At 66.3% G+C, this 19,705-nt stretch overlaps 1 protein-coding gene and 5 non-coding genes across 7 annotated transcripts; 3 read left to right on the top strand and 3 right to left on the bottom strand.

The window, feature by feature from the left end:
* The first annotated feature begins 2,273 nt into the window (after positions 1-2,273).
* MAPRE3 (microtubule associated protein RP/EB family member 3) lies at positions 2,274-4,347 on the top strand. 2 transcript variants are annotated; one of them, XM_075707663.1, is made up of 6 exons: positions 2,274-2,394; positions 2,508-2,653; positions 2,748-2,949; positions 3,559-3,710; positions 3,866-4,018; positions 4,279-4,347. In XM_075707663.1, exons 1-6 carry the CDS (start codon positions 2,274-2,276, stop codon positions 4,345-4,347), a joined length of 843 nt encoding a protein of 280 aa, XP_075563778.1. The 2 variants fall into 2 exon arrangements, with proteins under 2 accessions (XP_075563778.1, XP_075563779.1); XM_075707664.1 differs by having other exon boundaries at positions 2,748-2,904.
* A 1,249-nt stretch (positions 4,348-5,596) lies between these two features.
* Positions 5,597-5,760, bottom strand: LOC142593364 (U1 spliceosomal RNA). Its single transcript, XR_012830974.1, has one exon. It is a non-coding gene; the product is annotated as a U1 spliceosomal RNA (small nuclear RNA).
* Positions 5,761-6,988: 1,228 nt separating this feature from the next.
* On the top strand, positions 6,989-7,152 carry LOC142593358 (U1 spliceosomal RNA). Its single transcript, XR_012830968.1, has one exon. It is a non-coding gene; the product is annotated as a U1 spliceosomal RNA (small nuclear RNA).
* Positions 7,153-15,400: 8,248 nt separating this feature from the next.
* On the bottom strand, positions 15,401-15,564 carry LOC142593369 (U1 spliceosomal RNA). Its single transcript, XR_012830978.1, has one exon. It is a non-coding gene; the product is annotated as a U1 spliceosomal RNA (small nuclear RNA).
* A 2,299-nt stretch (positions 15,565-17,863) lies between these two features.
* Positions 17,864-18,027, top strand: LOC142593380 (U1 spliceosomal RNA). Its single transcript, XR_012830989.1, has one exon. It is a non-coding gene; the product is annotated as a U1 spliceosomal RNA (small nuclear RNA).
* Positions 18,028-19,357: 1,330 nt separating this feature from the next.
* Positions 19,358-19,521, bottom strand: LOC142593363 (U1 spliceosomal RNA). The gene has a single exon (XR_012830973.1). It is a non-coding gene; the product is annotated as a U1 spliceosomal RNA (small nuclear RNA).
* Between the last annotated feature and the right edge of the window lie 184 nt (positions 19,522-19,705).

Below are 19,705 nucleotides of genomic sequence, written 5' to 3' on the forward strand. Positions count from 1 at the left end.
ATGAGGAAGGTGCCGGGTTCAGCCCTTGCTCAGGAGCGGACGAGGTTTCTGCCGGCGCTGGGACGGCGGCGGTGGCTGCACCGCACCCAGGGAGCGTCCGTGGTGGGGGGCTCGCCCACCCCGGCGCAGGTTTGGGCTGGCGGCTGCCTGTGCCGGGACGGTTCCTGCTGGGGCTGTTTGCCGGAGCCGGCGGTGAGCCCCGGCGCGTTCCCACATCCCCTCCGCTTCTCAAGGGCCTGGGGTGCCCCAGCCACCCCCATGCCCCCCTCCCGTCCCCCCAAACAGTCCGTTTTGGCGGGGTCACCCCCCGGGGGGGTGCGGAGGAGGGCTGCGTGCCGGGGCTGGGTGCTGTGGGTGCTCCCGGGCGTGGGGCTGGGGCGCTTTCCCTGCCGCCATGGCTGCAGATGTGTTGGACCGGCCCCGTCCCGTGGCGCGTGCTATGTCCCGTGGCGTGTGCCGCGTCCCGTGGCGTGTGCCCCATCCCACGGTGTGCCTCATCCCACGGTGCCAGGAGAGGCAGGAGAGCCGTGGGTTGCCGTGCCGGCTCCGGGCACCGCGCATCCCCCGGCTCAAGTGGGGCGAGACCTGGCCCCGTGGCTCATTGCGGTGGCCGGCTTCGGCACCCAGCCCAGCCTTGCTCCGGCTCTGCCGTGTGCGCAGGGCGCTGGCAGCTGCTGCCGGCTATTTCGGGAAAGGACGGCGATGCAGGGGGGGGGGGGGTCAGCCGGCGCTGGCTCCTCGCCGGGGTGTGCAGGCAGCCCCCCTGCCCCGCAGCAGCAGCCCCCCTCCCCTTCCCCACCTGCCAACCCCCTGCCCGCTCCGGCAGCGGGCAAGCGCCGCCGCTTTCCCGGCTGCACCGCAGCGGCCGCACCGCAGTGCGTGTGGCTCTGGCTCTGCGCCGCGCATGACTCAGCTCAGTGCTGCTGGAGGGGGGGGGACCCCTGCCCGCGCCCCAGCCAGCGCCGGGCGGCACGAGGCTGTTTGGCCGGCGCCATGGGCCGATTTTGGTCCTCGCCGGCTGCCGGGGGAGAGCGGGACGGTGCCCGCTGCACCGTGCCGGGGGTTGCTGGGGGCTCGGGGGCTGGCAGCAGCCGCAGGGGCCTTGTTTCCAGCTGCTCCGGCGGCTAAAAATACCGACGACCCCGCTGCGTGCCGGCGACACGGGGTGGGATGGGACAGGGGGCTGGGGGTCCCGGCCCTTGCCGGGGAGCGGGCCGGCGCGGCTGCCGGTGGCGGTTCAACCAGCCAGGGCGTGTGGCCGTGCCGGGGCCGGCATCGCCGGTGCTGAGTCACAGCGGTGCCGAGGCCGCGAGCGGGGATGGCTGCGGCCGCCGGCACCTTCGCCCCGCTCACAAGCGGGCGCCCAGGGAGGGGGCAGCACCCCGGGGTGCAGCACCCCGTCATTGCACCCATGGGCGACAGGGGGTCCTGCACGGGGGTCCCTGTCCCCCCCCCAGGCGCAGGCAGGGTGCAGGCAGCACCCCCTGCGCCGGCCCCACGCCGCGGCAGCGGCCTGAGCCCCAGGGAGAGGGGAAAGCGGATTAACGCTGCCGGGGGGGCAGCGGGGTGGGCTGGGGACCCCCGCTCCCGGGGAGGGGGCGGCAGGACGGGGACCTCGCTCTTGCGGCGGGGACGCTCCCTTCCCCAAAGCGTTCGGTGGGCGCCGGCGGGACTGAGTCCCGCTGCCCCCCGCCCGCCGCCCCAGCTCCGTGGCACCGCTCCCCGGCGCTCTGCCGTGCCGGGGCCATGGGGTCTCCGCTCCCGCGGTGCCCGGGCAGAGCCCTCCGCCATCTGGGAGCAGGTTTGCGGCCGTGCCCGCTGGCAGATGTTGCCCCTCTAAGCCCTGCTCTAATGGACCCCGATCCCGGCCCCGGCAGATTAGGCAGCCAGTGAGGGCTGGAGGGGGGGGGCCGTAAGCGGCTTATGGGCAGCGGCCCCCGGGAGCCCCGTGGCCGCGCACGGGGACGGAGCTGCGCCCCGGTGCAGAGCGGTGCCCGCGTCCCCTCAGGACCCCCTGCCCCTCGCCGCCTGCTTGCGCCGTATCCGTGTTCCGCGGCGGCTGCCGCCGCTCCCCGCGGCAGGGACCCCCCGGGGCTGCCGGGGACCCTCGCGCTCCCGCCATCCCGGGGGGTTGCAGATGGGGTTTGGGGGGGTCCCCCGGTGCTGGAGGCTGGGTGGGACGGGCGCCCCGAGTCTCTGCCAGCACCGGGGTGGGGGGGGGGCACACCGTGGCGGCAGTGCCGGCGTGACGCCCGTCTCTCGGCAGCTGGGGCATGGCCGTCAATGTGTACTCGACGTCGGTGACCACCGAGAACCTGAGCCGCCATGACATGCTCGCCTGGGTCAACGACTCCCTGCAGCTCAACTACACCAAGATCGAGCAGCTCTGCTCAGGTGGGGTGCGGGTCCCGGCGGGGGGTTGGATGGACACGGGGGGCTGGGGGTGCCGCCGCGATCCCCGCCCCCCCCCCCCCCGGCCCTGACGCCGCGGTGTGGGTCCGGCGCAGGGGCTGCCTACTGCCAGTTCATGGACATGCTGTTCCCCGGCTGCGTCCACCTGCGGAAGGTGAAGTTCCAGGCCAAGCTGGAGCACGAGTGCATCCACAACTTCAAGGTGCTGCAGGCCGCCTTCAAGAAGATGGGAGTGGACAAAGTAGGTGCATGGGTGCTGGGGGGGGAGCGGGGGGTCGCGGCGGGGCGGGGGCCGTGCCGGGAGCAGCCCCACCAGCTGCGTCCCGTCCCCAAAGATCATCGCGGTGGAGAGGCTGGTGAAGGGCAAGTTCCAGGACAACTTCGAGTTCATCCAGTGGTTTAAGAAGTTCTTCGACGCCAACTACGACGGGAAGGAGTACAACCCGCTGCTGGCGCGGCAGGGCCAGGACGTCGCGCCCTCCCCAAACCCAGGTGATCACATCTTCAACAAACCCAAGAAACCCATTGGCACTGCAGGTAATGTCCGGGTCCCCCGGCGAGCGCTGCTCCCCGCCCTCCCGCCCGGCCTCCTGCACCCCACGTCGCTCTGGCCGCGGCTAGGCGTCCGTCCGTCCGTCCGTGCCCCCCCCCCGGCCCCGCCGCCCCTGCCTGCGCCCTGCTCTGCTGCCTGCCTGCCTGCGACCGGGGGGGCCGAGCGCGTCTGCAGGGACGCCCGGGGCGGAGGGGGTGGCGGAGGGAGCCGCGGGGAGCTGGGCGAGGGCTCCGTGTTAAAACACCCAGCCCACGGCGCCCGAGTGCCGCCGTGCCGCTCCCGGCCGCGGGCGATGCTCCGTGGGCATCGTGGGCTCCCTGTGCCGGCTTGGAGCATCTCAAGGGCCGGACCCCCCCGGCCAAGCCGCAAACACCCCTCGAGGGGGGGCTGGGGGTGAGATCTGCCAGGGGAAACTGAGGCAGGGAGGGAGGCTCAGGGCAGCACAGCCCGGAGTCGCGGCTCAGCCCCCGAGCGCTCTGCCTGCCCTCGCTGCCCGCCGCTGCCTCCTGGCCCCCGCATGACGCAGGGTGGGGGGTCCCCGCCAGCAGCCCCCCGGGCCGGCATTAACCCCTCGGTCCCCGTCTGCTGTCAAGTCCCCCAGAGGACCTCGCCCACCGGCCCCAAGAGCACGCCGAACCCGGCCCGCCTCAGCAACGTCCCCAGCAGCATCCTCCGGAAAAACTCCCCCGCAGCCCGCAACGGGGGCACCGAGGCCGACGCGCAGATCCTGGAGCTCAACCAGCAGGTAGGCAGGGGCCCTGCCCGCCGCTGCCTGCAACCCGGCTGCCGGCAGGGCCAGGGGACGCCGCGGCGCGGGCAGGGGGCCGGTGCCGAGCCCCCGGGAGCGGTGGGGAGCGGCTCCCGCCCGGCCCCGGGCTGAGGGCTGCAGCCCCTCCGCAGCTGATGGACCTGAAGCTGACGGTGGACGGGCTGGAGAAGGAGCGGGATTTCTACTTCAGCAAACTGCGGGATATCGAGCTGATCTGCCAGGAGCACGAGAACGAGAACAGCCCCATCATCACCGGCATCATCAGCGTCCTCTATGCCACGGAGGTGAGGGCTGGGCGCCGCTCTCCCCCCCCACCCCGGGACCCCCAGGCTCCGTCCTCCTCCCTGGGCTTCCCCGAGACCCCTGCCCCGCTTCCCCGCGGCCGCTCCCGGCCCCCTTCGCTCCCTGGGGTGCCCAGGGCGGGGGTTTGGGCTTTGCCGAAGCCCTCGCACCGTGCCGGGAGGGGCCGTGGGGACGAGGCGGGAGCTGGAGCCCCCCGAATCCGCGGCCCCCGGGCTGACAGCCGCCCGTGCCGCCCCGGCAGGAGGGCTTTGCCCCGCCAGAGGATGACGAGCTGGAGGAGCAGCAGCCAGAGGACCAGGACGAGTACTAGCCCCGGCAACGCTCCCGCGCCGTCCCACGCCGTTTCCCCCCCGCCCCCCCCCCACCATAGACATTCGAGGTCTTGAGCCCGTGCGCCTCGCCCCGCACTGTCACACGCCATCACGGTCTCCGGCAAGCCGAGCCCGCGGCCTCGGCGTCCAGCAGCTCCGGCGGGAAGCCGCCGTCTCCATAAATAAATAGATGTCCATCCGGCGAGGAGTGCGGCCGTACCTGTGCCGGGGGCTGGGGGGGGTGGGCCCGGCCCTCGCCACCCCCCACCCCATATTTATTTGCGTTGTCCCCCTCCGGTGCGATTGCCGCAGCCGCCCCGGTGTCCCCGCCTGCCCCGCTGTGTGAGAGCGAGAGGGAAGGACCGAATCCTCGGGGGGGGTTCGCCCTGGGGTGGAAAGCGCCGGCGTCGCTGCCTGCGCCGGGGAGCGCGAGGACGGGAGCCAGCGGCCCTGGGAGCGCGGTGCGGCGCGGCGGTGCCTGCCCGGCGGCTAGCGGCGAGGATGCGGCTCCGAGGAAGGGAGATGATGCTTCAGGTTGCTGGGAGGATGGAAAAGGTAAAAAAAATACAAAATAAACCCCCAGCCTGGCTGAGGATGCGGCCTCCTCGCCTGCTCGGGCAGGCACAGGAGGGGACCCGGCCGCCGCAGGCCGGGACGGAGGAGCCCGGAGCGGGAACCCGCGGCGTGGGGATGGCGGCACCGCTCTCCCCGCTGCCGGGCCCCCTCCCCTCGCCCGTGGCCACCGAGGACCCCCCAGGCCCGGGCCGCCCGCGTCTCCCACCCCGCAGCGCGGCTGGGGTGGCTTTGCCGAAAAGCGGGGCGCGCGCGCAGCGCCCAGCCCGGCCGTCGCCTTCTCCCCGTTGCATCGCTTGTCTTGGTCCGTCACTCCGGTTGCAAAGCCTGCATCTGTGTTTAAGTTTTATTTAAAAATAAAAACTCGTGTGGTAAAATTGTTTGTGCCGCCCGTCTCTGGCCCTGCTGCGGGGGCACGGGGCCGGGCTCTGGGGGCTGCGGCGGGGAGGGGTCGGGGCCAGGCCGCTGCGGGGCAAACGCACGCGGGGGGGGCGAGGGGCTGCGGGGCTGCGGCTGCACCGCCTGCCCGGGACCGCTGCGGGGGGCTGCGGCACCGGGAACCGCACCCACCGCCCGCGGGGGCCCTGCGCGGGAATCACCGGGCGCAGCAGCACTGCGGGACACCGCCGCCATGTCAGCGCCGCACCGCCAGCTCTGTTTTTGGGACACGAAAACCAGGGGAGAGCGCGAACGCAGTCCCCCACTACCACAAATTATGCAGTCGAGTTTCCCGCATTTGGGGAAATCGCAGGGGTCAGCACACCCGGAGTGCAGGGGATGAGCCTCGCCCTGGGAAAACCACCTGCCTGATCATGGGGTCTCCCCTGCCAGGTAAGTATGACACACACCGCCCCGCACCGCACCGCAACGCCCGCCACGCACACACAACACCCGGCCACACCACAAACAGCCCCCGACACCCCCGGCACGCGCGCCCCACACCCGCGCCCTTCCCACCCCACCGTCTTCTGCCACGCACGCCCACACGCTGCGAGCGGCGGGGTCTTTTGTTGCGTGGGGGGAGTCTCCCGGCAGCCCGCGCGGTGCCTGATCTGCGTGGACACGCCCCCTCCCCGCGAGGCCCCGCCCCTGGCGGCTCGCAGCGGCTCTGCCGGCGGCGCCGCGCTCTGCATAGCCACGCCCCCTCCCCGAGGCCCCGCCCCTCTCGGCCCGGAGCGCCCCCGCTGGCAGCGCCGCGATCTGCATAGCCCCGCCCCCACGCTGAGGCCCCGCCCCCTGCGGCACGGCCCATTCCCTCGGGGGGGGGGGGCCCGTCCCTTTCGTGCCGCTTCCCCGCTCCCCCCCGCCGCCCCCCGGTCCCACCGAGCCCAGCCGGGCCCCCCGGGATGCGGCCCCGGGGCAGCCCCTCGCTCAGCGCCGCCCCGAGCCCCGGTCCCGCCCGGGGGCTGCCCCCGCCTCCCTGCCCGCCCCGGGGGGGCCCGCGTTGGAGGGGCGACCGGCGAGCGCTGTCGCGACTATCGGCCGCGCGCGGCGGGCGGGCACGGAGGTGGGGGGGGGGGGGGGGGGGCGGCACCTCCGGGGGCGCGGAGCGCTCGGTCACGTCGCCTGGTGGCGCTGCCCTGCGCGCGTGACCCGGGGCGGGGCCTTACGGGGAGGGGGCGGGGCCACGCAGAGCGCGGCGCTGCCAGCGGGGGCGCTCCGGGCCGAGGGGGGCGGGGCCTCGGGGGAGGGGGCGGGGCCATGCAGAGCGCGGCGCTGCCGGCAGGGGCGCTCCGGGCCGAGAGGGGCGGGGCCTGGGGAAGGGGGCGGGGCCAGGCAGAGCGCGGCGCCGCCGGCAGAGCCGCTGCGATCCGCCGGGGGCGGGGCCTCGCAGGGAGGGGGCGTGTCCACGCAGATCAGGCACCGCGCGGGCTGCCGGGAGGCTCCCCCCACGCAAAAAATGACCCCGCCGCTCGCAGCGTGTGGGCGTGCGTGGCAGAAGACGGTGGGGTGGGAAGGGCGCGGGTGTGGGGCGCGCGTGCCGGGGTGTCGGGGGCTGTTTGTGGTGTGGCCGGGTGTTGTGTGTGCGTGGCGGGCGTTGCGGTGCGGTGCGGTGGGGTGTGTGTCATACTTACCTGGCAGGGGAGACACCATGATCAGGCAGGTGGTTTTCCCAGGGCGAGGCTCATCCCCTGCACTCCGGGTGTGCTGACCCCTGCGATTTCCCCAAATGCGGGAAACTCGACTGCATAATTTGTGGTAGTGGGGGACTGCGTTCGCGCTCTCCCCTGGTTTTCGTGTCCCAAAAACAGAGCTGGTGGGGCGGGGGTACGCGGTGCCCGGTGATGCCCGGACGCGGTGCCCGGTGCTGGGGGCTCCCCCAGGGGTCCCGGCCCGCGGCGGGCACTGATCGCAGCGCGCTCCTGCCCCGGGGCTCTCCGGCTGCGGGGGCTTTGGGCCAGACGCCGCCTGCGCACCCCGGGAGGGTTTGGCCGCGCTCCTGGCTACGGGAGCCCCTGCGTACCGAGCCCTGACAGCCGGGCTCGCCACCCGGCACCAACAGCTTGCCCAACGCGGCAGCCCAGACGCGTTTGCCCCTGCGCCGCCGCTTGCCCCGCTCCCATTGCTGCCGGCCACCCCCGCGGGGCATTTGCCACCATCCGTGGTCAGTGCAGACATCAAGCGCTGGCCACTTTCCTCCTTCAGCAATACCTAAAGCCAGCTGCATGGCTTTCACCTCTGCAAATGGACTCATAGAATCATGGAACCGTTGAGGTTGGCAAAGCCCTTTAAGATCACCCAGTCCAACCATTAACCTACACTGCCAAGCCCACTCTAAGCCAGTCAAGGGCAGACCAGACTGAACTAGACTCGACTGCCCTTCTTCAGCAGGTTCTGCCACTCCTCGTACAGGACTCCACAGCAGCTTTCCCCCTCCGATGCTTCCCACAGGGCCCAGCGCTGAACGGGGCACGCTGCTTCTCATTTGCTACCAGTTTATCGTACAGCGGGGCTGTCCTGGTTTCGGCTGGGATAGAGTTAATTTTCTTCCCAGCAGCAGGCACAGTGCTGTGGTTTGGATTTAGTAGGAGAAGAATGCTGATAACACGCTGATGGTTTAGTTGTTGCTCAGCGCTGCTTATGCCAGGCAAGGGCTTTCCAGCTTCCCATGCTCTGCCAGGGGCACGAGGAGCTGGGAGGGGGCACAGCCAGGAGAGTTGATCCCAACTGCCCCAAGGGCCATTCCATACCATACGGCGTCATGGGCAGTATAGAAACTGGGGGGGTTGGCCGAGGAGCAGCGATCGCTGCTGGGAACTGGCTGGGCATCGGTCGGCGGGTGGGGAGCAATCGCATCGTGCATCACTTGCTTCGTATATCATTATTGTTATTATTATTATATTGTTATTATTATTACTTTATTTTATTTCAATTATGTCACGGTTTAGCCCCAGCCAGCAACTCAGCACCACGCAGCCACTCGCTGCTTCCCCCTGCCCCGATGGGATGGGGGAGAGAATCGGAGGAGTGAGAGTGAGAAACACTCCTGGGGTGAGAGAAGAACAGTTTAATAATGGAAATAAAGTAAAATAGTAATGCTAATAGTAACAGTATAATAATGATAATAATAATAATGATACACGAAGCAAGTGATGCCCAATGCAATTGCTCCCCACCCGCCGACCGATGCCCAGCCAGTTCCCAGCAGCGATCGCTGCTCCCCCGCCAACCCCCCCAGTTTCTATACTGCCCGTGACGCCGTATGGTATGGAATGGCCCTTGGGGCAGTTGGGATCAACTCTCCTGGCTGTGCCCCCTCCCAGCTCCTTGTGCCCCTGGCAGAGCAGGGGAAGCTGGAAAGTCCTTGCCTGGCATAAGCAGCGCTGAGCAACAACTAAACATCAGCGTGTGATCAGCATTCTTCTCCTACTAAATCCAACCCACAGCACTGTGCCTGCTGCTAGGAAGAAAATTAACTCTATCCCAGCCGAAACCAGGACAAATTATTAACCTGTTCTTCTCTCAGCCCAGGAGTGTTTCTCACTCCCACTCCCCCGATTCTCTCCCCCATCCCCCCGGGGCAGGGGCAGCGATGGCTGCTGGTGCTGAGCCGCTGCCTGGGGCTCAACCGCGACAGGGGCCTCCTCGGCACGTGTCGCCTCCTCCCCCGGGGACGTTCCGAAATCTTTGCCTTCTGGCCAGCCCACGATCACTTCCAAGATTCCCGGGCGACCGGGGTTTCCTGTTCGAGCCCGGCGTGCGACCGGTGCCACCCACCTACTCCCCGCAGCACCGGCTGCACGCTGCGCGGAGGGGACCCCCCTCTGCCCCCCAGCCCAGCCCCGGCAGCCGCGGTGCCGGCGGGAGCTGCGCTTCAGCGCCAGCCCCTTCCCGAGCGGCTCCAGCCCTTCCCGTGCTGCCGGCACCTCCCGCTCCGCGGGAGCGCAGCGGGCTGCGACCCTCGGCGTCCCGGCCCCGAACCCTCGGGGTCGGCCTCGAGCCCCCCGGTGCTCCCTGCCGGGGCTCCGGCCAGGGCCGCTCTCCCGGCTGCGGTGTAGGGCACATTTTTAATATCCTGCCCTGCCCGGGCTGGCCCAAGGGCTGCTGCATGAACTATCTCCCGTTTAATTTGTTCAAAGGCTTGGTGTTGCTCAGGGCCCCATTTGAAATCGTTCCAGGTCGCCTGATAGAGGGGGCTTACGATCTGGCTGTAATTTGGAATATGCATTCTCCAAAAACCCACAACGCCCAAGAAAGCTTGTGTTTCCTTTTTTGCTAGCTGGTGGGGACACAGCTGTTGTTTTGTTGATCACGTCCATTGGGATCTGACGACGTCCATCTTGCCATTTTAGTCCTAAAAACCGGATCTCCCGTGCAGGCCCCTTGACCTTACTCTGTTCTATTGCAAACGCAGCCTTCAGAAGGATTTGGACTATTCTCTTCCCCTTCTCAAACACTTCTGCTGCTGCGTTGCCCCACACGATGATGGCATCAATGCACTGCAGATGTTCTGGAGCTTCACCCTGTTCCAGTGCCGTCTGGATCAGCCCATGGCAAATGGTGGGGCTGTGCTTCCCCCCCTGGGCAGTCGGTTCCAGCTGTGCTGAACCCCCCTCCAGGTAAAAGCAAGCTGGGGGCTGCGCTCTGCTGCCAAAGGGGCGGAGAAAAACGCATTGGCGACGTCAGCTGCGGCACACCACTTGGCTGCCTTTGACTCCAGTTCCGACTGGCGTTCCAGCGCGTCTGGCACGGCAGCACTCAGCGGTGGTGTAGAACCATGGAATCGTTGAGGTTGGCAAAGCCCTTTAAGATCACCCAGCCCAACCATTCGCCTATGCTGCCAAGCCCGCGCTAAGCCAGTCAAGGGCAGAGCAGACCGAACCGTGGCCCCCAGTGCCACCGCTGCCCGTTTGTTGAACCCCTCCAGGGCTGGGGACTCCCCCCCCTCTCTGGGCAGCCTGCTCCAGTGCTTGGCCACCCTCTCCGTGAAGAAAGGGTGTAACTTCGTTCAGGCCGCGACAGTCCGCTGTCAGTCCCCGCTCCCCGTTAGACTTTGGCGCTGGCCATGTGGGACTGCTGAAGGGTGAGCGAGTCTTGCCGATCGCTCCCTGGCTCTCCGGTCGACGAACCAGGCTATGGATGGGAAGCAGGGAGCCTCGGTTGGTGCGATATTGCCGCCGGCGCGCTGCGGCAGCCATCGGCGCCTGCTGTTCTCCAGCCCTGGGTAGGTGTAAGCGCTACCTGGCAACAGCTACATCAGTGCGTCGGCAACCTTATTCTCAAACTAAATCCAAAACGCAGCACTGTGCCAGCTACTGGGGAGAAAATTAACTCTATCCCAGCCGAAACCAGGACAGCAGCCTTATTCTATGCCATCCACGTCATGCCCAGGTCCCTACCCTTTCCAATAAATTCCAATTAATCGCCACCGCTTTTCCTGTCCTTTGCTATATACACGCAGACGTCGCTCCCTGAGTCTGTGGGCCATCCCAGAGCCCCTCCGAGAGACCGGGCAAGGTGGACAGCTGTTTGATTTCCTCCGTCTCCAAGGCAGCTCTCTGTGGTGGTACATCTCCTCCCGCCCCTGCTCTTCTGTTCTGTCTTTCCCCTTCACTTCGGCCGCTTTACAGTCTCAGGGATTCCAAGCCGCAGCTTTGCCGTAGCGCGTTGGGCAGTCAAGCGCCCCTTAATTCTCCCAGAAACTCCTACACGGCTGGAGCAGAGAGCGGCCCTGTCCTTGTCAGCATTCATAGCATGGCTAACGAGGGGAACGGGAACAGACGGCTGCCCCCGGACGCCTCGGAACAGGGTGGCATCATCGCTGCTGGAATTCCAGCAACGAGCCGACCCGAGCTGCGGCTCGGATGGAAATTTACTGGTGATTCAAGTCAACCATCTCACAATGCTATAAACGGCAGTCCCAAGTGAGGCCCTTGGAGCTCTCCCGGACCGCCGCGGGCCCGCAGCAGCATCTCCCTCTGATCGAAACGTCTCTCAGAGTCAGCGAAAACCAGCAGATTCCCAAAGTCTGCTGCCACCAGAACTGCACTGCCGGAGACCGACAGCGGAGCCCGGGCTGCTGCTGTTCTTCACTCCTCGAGGCTCAACCCTCGCCCGTTGAGAAATGCCAAGGCATTAGGCGCGAGTGTTTCACTAAACTCGAGGGGAATTTTTCACAGGTCTACTATCGTCATATATGCATTTATAGTGGTGAGCGTGCATGCGTGAATCAATTTAAGTAGTCTGTAGAGGTACGATTTAATTTTAAAAGGAGTTTTATACTGCTGGATTATGCTTATAGCATTACTCTCCTAAAGTGTCGACCTAGTCTGAGACTAGGACTAGACCCAGCGCAGCTGGGCTCCTCTCTGAGGAGGAGTTTAGAAGGCACGGGGGTCTAGTCTGAACCTCGTGGCTCAACGGGAGGACCCCCCCCTTGCCTTTATTCCATATATACGCAATCCTTTTACGAATCATTTTAACTCACTGTGACTTAATTCTCCTTTATGCGCTTCTATGTAGTAAGAGTGAACCTTGCCATCTTCGAATCTGTAACTAAGTCACTGTTTTGATCAATTTTGTCTAATCACTTCATTAATCATTGATGATTGAGTGCTATTGAAAATATTATAACCAAATTCTGCAATTCACTGCAAGTAAATACTAACTGTTACTAAATCAAACTGTGTCAAGTCACTCATTCATAGTGAATCGACACAATCAGCAGGATTCACAGACCTGCATTCGTGACACTATCCCAAAAGCCCACCAGTACCCTTCGGGTCCTTGAAATGCCCTCTCCTGAGGTAACCTGTGCCAAGGATGCACGGAGCACCCGGGCCAGTCCCAACGGGGCGCTTCTACTGCTCATTCCCAGTTGGGCTCACTTCATCCTCCAGTCCAGTGAGCTGTTGGGATCCCCCGTCACTCCAGAAACACGGATGGGTTCTGCCCCTCTATAGCTTGGTGGCATCAGGGTGCACTGTGCACCGGTGTCCCCTAGAGCCTTCTACTCCTGTGGGTCTGACGTGCCAGGCCATGGAATCCGCACGGTCCAGTAAAGCCGGTTGTCCCTTTCCTCCACCTGGCTGGAGCCAGGGCCCCTCGAACACTGGCCACGGTATTCGCTGTTCACTCCTTGCAGAGATGAGTCAGGAGTCCCTTCATTAAGACCAGGAGTAAGATCAGCCCTTCCACGCTGGGGAACTGCCCACTGGGAACCGGAGCTGCAATTTTCCTGGCAGAACCGCCTTTTGTGATTGTTTTTCCTTGCAACTCACGCACCCGTGCCTCTAGGGTTGAGGTAGATTTCCCATCCCGCTTCCTCATGTCCTCTCCGTGGTCACGCAGGTAAAGCCACAGGGTGCCCCGTGGCGCGTACCCTCTCCATCCTCTCTCGAGCATAGGGACCTTGACTCCTAATGGCCGAGACACCGGTCCGTGCAGGTGGGAAGTAGGACACGGGGAGTAGGACAGATCCTCTCCGCGTTGCTGGACCTCCTGGGACATTTTCTCTGCAGCTGAGACAAGAGAGGAAGAGACACTTTCTTCATATTCCCAGAGTCGGCTGGCCACCTCATCCACCGTTGGTGCCTCGTCATCTGTCCAGGCCAGTATTGCCAACGAGTTGGGATACGATGCTCATGTGCTCCGTACCACCTTCCGCCACGAGTCATAGAATCATAGAATCACAGAATTGTTGAGGTTGGAAAAGCCCTTCAAGATCATCCAGTCCAACCATTAACCTACACTGCCAAGTCCACTCTAAGCCAGTCAAGGGGAGATGAGACTAAACCATGTCCCCAAGTGCCACCTCTGCCCGTTTGTTGAACACAAAAGTCGTGTGCACCGGACTTCATCTGGATCTTTGGGGAATTGCTCGTCGTTCAGGTCACTATAAATCACCTCCACACGCCCAGTTCCCCCAGGTACCGGATACCCCTCTCTGCGGTGCCCCATTTGCCTGGGCGGTACAGAACATCTTCCCTGAAGGGACGCCTTTCCTTCACGCCTGACAGGAGTCGCCTCCAGAGGCTGAGCGCTTGTGCCCCTTTTCCAAGCGCTTTGTCAATGCCCCCTTCCCTGGAAAGGGATCCCAGCTGTTTGGTTTCCCTAACCTCTAATTCCAGGCTGCTGGCCCCGTTATCCCAGCATCGGAGCAGCCAGGCGATGATGTGCTCATCTGGACGACGGCTGAACTCTTTTCGCATATCTCAGCTCGCTCAGGGATAGGGATCGGGTGGTTTCCATCTCATTTATGGGTTCTTCCTCTTCCTCCTCCTCTCCTTGTGGTGGCCCTGGTGTTTCATCATCCCTTTCTAAAGGAGCTGACTTTTGCTTCCAAGATTTCTTCTTGTGCATGGGGGCGACTGATACCAACACGGGTTGGTTCTCTGGTTCGGCCGCAGCGCCTTTCACCAAGGTCTGAGTAGCCACGGTGCCCGTCACGGGGGTTGGAGTAACCGCAATATTCTTAAATAGTTGCTTAACCCTAAGCAAGACTGACAGACGTTCAGGAGACACAGCAATGGGGACGTGCTGGTTTGAACATCCCAAGGATATTCAGAGTCCTCGAGAGCTGTGGTAATTAGGCTGGAGAAGACGGGGAAGGTGGAGGAAGGTGTCTCCCCCGTAGGTTGGCTCTCCGAGGAGAAAACGTGAAAAGTGTAATTGTTAGTAATTGCTGCTAGATGGCTCCTGAAGTACAGAGGTGACGGCAATGCTGAGTACAAATACAAGCTCGGTCTCGTGACCAATAATTTTATCGTACCGTAAGCCAGTGGTACACGGTACAGCAAAGCCATAACCTTAACCCATCTCCCCGAGGTGACAAACGGCGCGTAAGTACCGACAGGCAGCACGTGCGGCGAGCAAGGTGGTGCACAGCACGGCTCTGAGAACAGACGCAAAAACTCTGAGAGCAAGAACATCAACGTTGCGCCCGGCGATTACTAAACTGAAATAGCAAATGCTTACAACGAATTTGTTTTACCACGCTCCGGTCAGATCTGTCGCCATCTCGAACCCTCTGAGCCCCACGCTGGGCGCCGACAGGGATTGTCGTGGGTGAGCCCCAGCCCCAGCTCAGCACCGCGCAGCCGCTCGCTCACGGCCCCCGCGGTGCGGTGGGGGGAATAGGAAAGCGAAACCCGAGGGTCGAGAGAGAGGCGGCTCACTAGGACAGCAGAGGAAGAGAAAATCATAACGACAAAGGAATCTCCAAAGCAAGCGGTGCCCAGCGCAGCCGCCCAGCACCCGCCGGCCGGTGCCCAGCCCGTCCCCCAGCAGCGATGGCTGCCCCCGGCCAACCCCCCCAGCTCCCACACTGCCCGTGACGCCGGGCGGGATGGGATGGCCCTTGGGGCAGTCGGGGTCGGTGTCCTGGCCGTGCCCCCTCCCGGCTCCTCGTGCCCCCGGCACAGCGGGGGCAGCGGGAAAGCCCTTGCCTGGTGTCAGCACTGCTCAGCAGCGGCCGCGCCGTCGGGGGGTCACCGGCGTTGTTCTCATCCCGACCCCAAAGCACAGCGCCGCGCCCGCTGCCGGGAGCGGGAATTGGCTCTGTGCCAGCCCACAGCAGGACGACGGCTGGCGGCCAACCTGGCCGTGCTCAACCCCAAACCCGCGGGCCGGGCCGGGGGTCCCGGGGCATCCCGGGGCACCCCGGGGGCACCCTCTCTGGACGCGCGCCACCGACGCCCGGGGGACAGCGCCCGCGTTTCCCGCTGGAATCGGCCACCGGCTCGCGAAAGCGGGGCCCGGGCTCCCGAGCGCGAAGCTGCGATGGAAGCTGCCCGGTGCCGTCGGGAGAGCACGCGGGGACGGCCCGCACCCCCCGCCAGCGGCTCAGCCCCGGCGGGGCTCGTGCGCCCGCGCTGCGGGAGGGGAGGGACCGCAGACAGCGGCCGGCTCGGGGCGCGACACAGCACTATCGCGACTCGGCTCGGGGCGCGACAGAGCACTATCGCGACTCGCAGCGCGCTCTGCCGCGCCGGGACGCAGCGGGGAGCCCCGGCAGCTCTGCTCTTGGGACACGAAAACCAGGGGAGAGCGCGAACGCAGTCCCCCACTACCACAAATTATGCAGTCGAGTTTCCCGCATTTGGGGAAATCGCAGGGGTCAGCACACCCGGAGTGCAGGGGATGAGCCTCGCCCTGGGAAAACCACCTGCCTGATCATGGTGTCTCCCCTGCCAGGTAAGTATGACACACACCGCCCCGCACCGCACCGCAACGCCCGCCACGCACACACAACACCCGGCCACACCACAAACAGCCCCCGACACCCCGGCACGCGCGCCCCACACCCGCGCCCTTCCCACCCCACCGTCTTCTGCCACGCACGCCCACACGCTGCGAGCGGCGGGGTCTTTTGTTGCGTGGGGGGAGTCTCCCGGCAGCCCGCGCGGTGCCTGATCTGCGTGGACACGCCCCCCTCCCCGCGAGGCCCCGCCCCTGGCGGCTCGCAGCGGCTCTGCCGGCGGCGCCGCGCTCTGCCTGGCCCCGCCCCCTCCCCATAGGCCCCGCCCCTCTCGGCCCGGAGCGGCCCCGCCGGCAGCGCCGCGCTCTGCCTGGCCACGCCCCCTCCCCAATAGGCCCCGCCCCTCTCGGCCCGGAGCGCCCCCGCCGGCAGCGCCGCGCTCTGCGTGGCCACGCCCCCTCCCCATAGGCCCCGCCCCTCTCGGCCCGGAGCGCCCCCGCCGGCAGCGCCGCGCTCTGCGTGGCCACGCCCCCTCCCCATAGGCCCCGCCCCTCCCGGCCCGGAGCGCCCCCGCCGGCAGCGCCGCGCTCTGCGTGGCCACGCCCCCTCCCCATAGGCCCCGCCCCTCCCGGCCCGGAGCGCCCCCGCTGGCAGCGCCGCGATCTGCGTAGCCACGCCCCCTCCCCATAGGCCCCGCCCCGCGACTCTCCCGCCCGCCCCGGTCCCCCGGGGATCCCCCCCGCCCGGCTCGGCGCCCCCGGGGCGGGCACGGGAAGGGCCCAGGCGCCGCGGGAGTCGCCGCTTTGCAAGGGCGGCAGCAGCGAGCGGGGCCTGCGGAGAGCGTGGGGCCTGGCGTGGGACGTGGCGAGGGGGCGCGGGGGCCTGGGCGAGGGCTGGGCTCTGTGGAGCCTGGGGTGGCTCCTTGGGGGACGCCCAGCCTGCAACTGGGACACATGGAACGGCTACTCTCCCCCGAACGGCTCCGTAGAATCATGGACCATAGAGCCATCGCATCGTTGAGGTTGGGAAAGGCCTTGAATATCATCCAGTGCAACCATTACCCTACACTGCCAAGTCCACACTAAACCAGTCAAGGGTAGACCAGACTGAACCATGTCCCCAAGTGCCACCTCTGCCCGTTTGTTGAACCCCTCCAGGGCTGGGGACTCCCCCACCTCTCTGGGCAGCCTGGTCCAATGCTTGACCACCCTTTCCATGAAGAAATTTCTCCCAATATCCAACCTAAACCTCCCCTGGTGCAGCTTAAGCCCATTTCCTCTCGTCCTATCACTAACTACATGGGAGAAGAGCCCAACACCCCCTCCCTGCCCCCTCCTGTCAGGAGCTGCAGAGCGATCAGGTCTCCCCTCAGCCTCCTCTTCTCCAGGCTGAACACCCCCAGCTCCCTCAGCCGCTCCCCACCAGCCCTGTGCCCCAGACCCTTCCCCAGCTCCGCTGCCCTTCCCTGGACACGCCCCAGCACCCCAATGTCCTTCTTGTGCTGAGGGGCCCAAAACTGGACACAGCATTCCAGGTGCGGCCTCACCAGCGCTGAGCACAGGGGAGGTGCCGAGCTCTTCTCCCTGGGATCCAGGGACGGGACTCATGGGAATGGTGCAAAGCTGCGTCAGGGGAGGCTCCGACTGGACGCGAGGAGCATTTCTGTACGGAGTGGGCGGTCAAAGCCTGGAACAGGCTTCCCGGAGGGGCGGTCATGCCCCGAGCCTGCCGGTGTTGGAGGCCTTTGGGCGCTGCCCTTAGCGACACGCTTCAGCCCGGGCTCGGCCCTGCCCCGCGGGCAGCTGGACCAGCGGGGGCGCTCCGGGCCGAGAGGGGCGGGGCCTATGGGGAGGGGGCGTGGCCACGCAGAGCGCGGCGCTGCCAGCGGGGGCGCTCCGGGCCGAGAGGGGCGGTGCCTATGGGGAGGGGGCGTGGCCACGCAGAGCGCGGCGCTGCCAGCGGGGGCGCTCCGGGCCGAGAGGGGCGGGGCCTGGGCAAGGGGGCGGGGCCAGGCAGAGCGCGCCGCCGCTGGCAGAGCCGCTGCGAGCCGCTAGGGGCGGGGCCTCGCGGGGAGGGGGCGTGTCCATGCAGATCAGGCACCGCGCGGGCTGCCGGGAGGCTCCCCCCACGCAACAAAAGACCCCGCCGCTCGCAGCGTGTGGGCGTGCGTGGCAGAAGACGGTGGGGTGGGAAGGGCGCGGGTGTGGGGCGCGCGTGCCGGGGTGTCGGGGGCTGTTTGTGGTGTGGCCGGGTGTTGTGTGTGCGTGGCGGGCGTTGCGGTGCGGTGCGGGGCGGTGTGTGTCATACTTACCTGGCAGGGGAGACACCATGATCAGGCAGGTGGTTTTCCCAGGGCGAGGCTCATCCCCTGCACTCCGGGTGTGCTGACCCCTGCGATTTCCCCAAATGCGGGAAACTCGACTGCATAATTTGTGGTAGTGGGGGACTGCGTTCGCGCTCTCCCCTGGTCTCGGTGGTGCAAGGACAGATCTCAGCGCTGCGCTCCCCGATGCAGGGACCCTCATGAGGTTCCACAAGGCCGAGGGCAGGGTCCTGCCCCCGGGACGGGGCAACCCCCGGTATCCATACAGCCTGGGGGACGCAGGGATGGAGAGCAGCCCTGCGGAGAAGGACTTGGGGTGCTGGGGTTGAAAAGCCAGACACGAGCCGGCAACGTGCGCTGGCAGCCCAGAAAGCCAAGCCCATCCTGGGCTGCATCCCCAGCAGCGTGGGCAGCGGGGCGAGGGAGGGGGCTCTGCCCCTCTGCTCCGCTCTGCTCAGCCCCCCCTGGAGCCCTGCGCCCAGCTCGGGGGCCCTCAGCACCGCACAGACAGGGACCTGTTGGAGCGGGGCCAGAGGAGGCCACAGAAATGGTCCGAGGGCTGGAGCAGCTCTGCTCTGAGGCCAGGCTGGGAGAGCTGGGCTTGTGCAGCCTGGGGAAGAGAAGGCTGCGGGGAGACCTTCCTGCGGCCCTGCACTGCTGGAAGGGGCTGCAGGAAAGGTGGGGACAGGCTTTGGAGCAGGGCCTGCAGCCACAGGACAAGGGGGAATGGATTTAAACTGAAGGAGGGGAGATATAGAGCAGATCTAAGGAAGAAACTGTTTACGCTGAGGGCGGTGAGGCACTGGCACTGTTCAGGTGGGCAGGGGGCTGGCCTCTGGATCTCTGGAGCCCTCAGCACAAGGACATGGAGCTGCTGGAGCAGGCCCACAGGAGGCCACAGAAATGCCCCGAGGGCCGGAGCCCCTCTGCTGCGGGGCCAGGCTGGGGGGGCTGGGGGTGCTCAGCCTGGAGAGGAGGGGGCTGCGGGGAGACCTGAGTGCGGCCTGGCATGCTGAGAGGGGCTGCAGGAAGGGTAGGGAAAATCTTCTTAGCAAGGCCTGTTGTGACAGGACAGGGAATAATGGATTTAAACTAAAGAAGAATAGATTTAGACTAGACATAAGAAAGAAATGTTTTACGCTGAGGGTGGTGAGGCGCTGGCACAGGTTGCCCAGAGCGGTGGGAGATGCCCCATCCCTGGGAACATCCCAGGCCAGGCTGGACGGGGCTCTGAGCACCCTGCTCTGGTTGAAGCTGTCCCTGGCACTGCAGGGGCTGGGCTGGGTGGGCTCTGAAGGGCCCTGCCCCCCAAAACCGCTCCGTGACTCCCATCCGGGCTGGGGGCGGGTCCGTCGCTGCCAGAGCTCAGACAGCACCCGGGGGGGGGGGGGGCAGCTGCGGGGCTCAGCCTCCAGCAACGCCGCTCTGGCACTGCGGAACCGATCGCTGTCATCTGTTTTTGGGACACGAAAACCAGGGGAGAGCGCGAACGCAGTCCCCCACTACCACAAATTATGCAGTCGAGTTTCCCGCATTTGGGGAAATCGCAGGGGTCAGCACACCCGGAGTGCAGGGGATGAGCCTCGCCCTGGAAAAACCACCTGCCTGATCATGGTGTCTCCCCTGCCAGGTAAGTATGACACACACCGCCCCGCACCGCACCGCAACGCCCGCCACGCACACACAACACCCGGCCACACCCGCAACGCATTTCCCCACTCACGCCCACGCAGCCCCCCCGCACCGCTCCCTGCACCCACCCCGCTCCGCGCCCACGCAGCCCCCACAGCGCCCGCGCCCGAAGGCGCCGTCTTGGGCCGGG

The sequence above is a fragment of the Pelecanus crispus genome, chromosome 3 (genome assembly GCF_030463565.1).
Source record: "Pelecanus crispus isolate bPelCri1 chromosome 3, bPelCri1.pri, whole genome shotgun sequence".
Classification (NCBI taxonomy): Eukaryota; Metazoa; Chordata; class Aves; order Pelecaniformes; family Pelecanidae; genus Pelecanus; species Pelecanus crispus.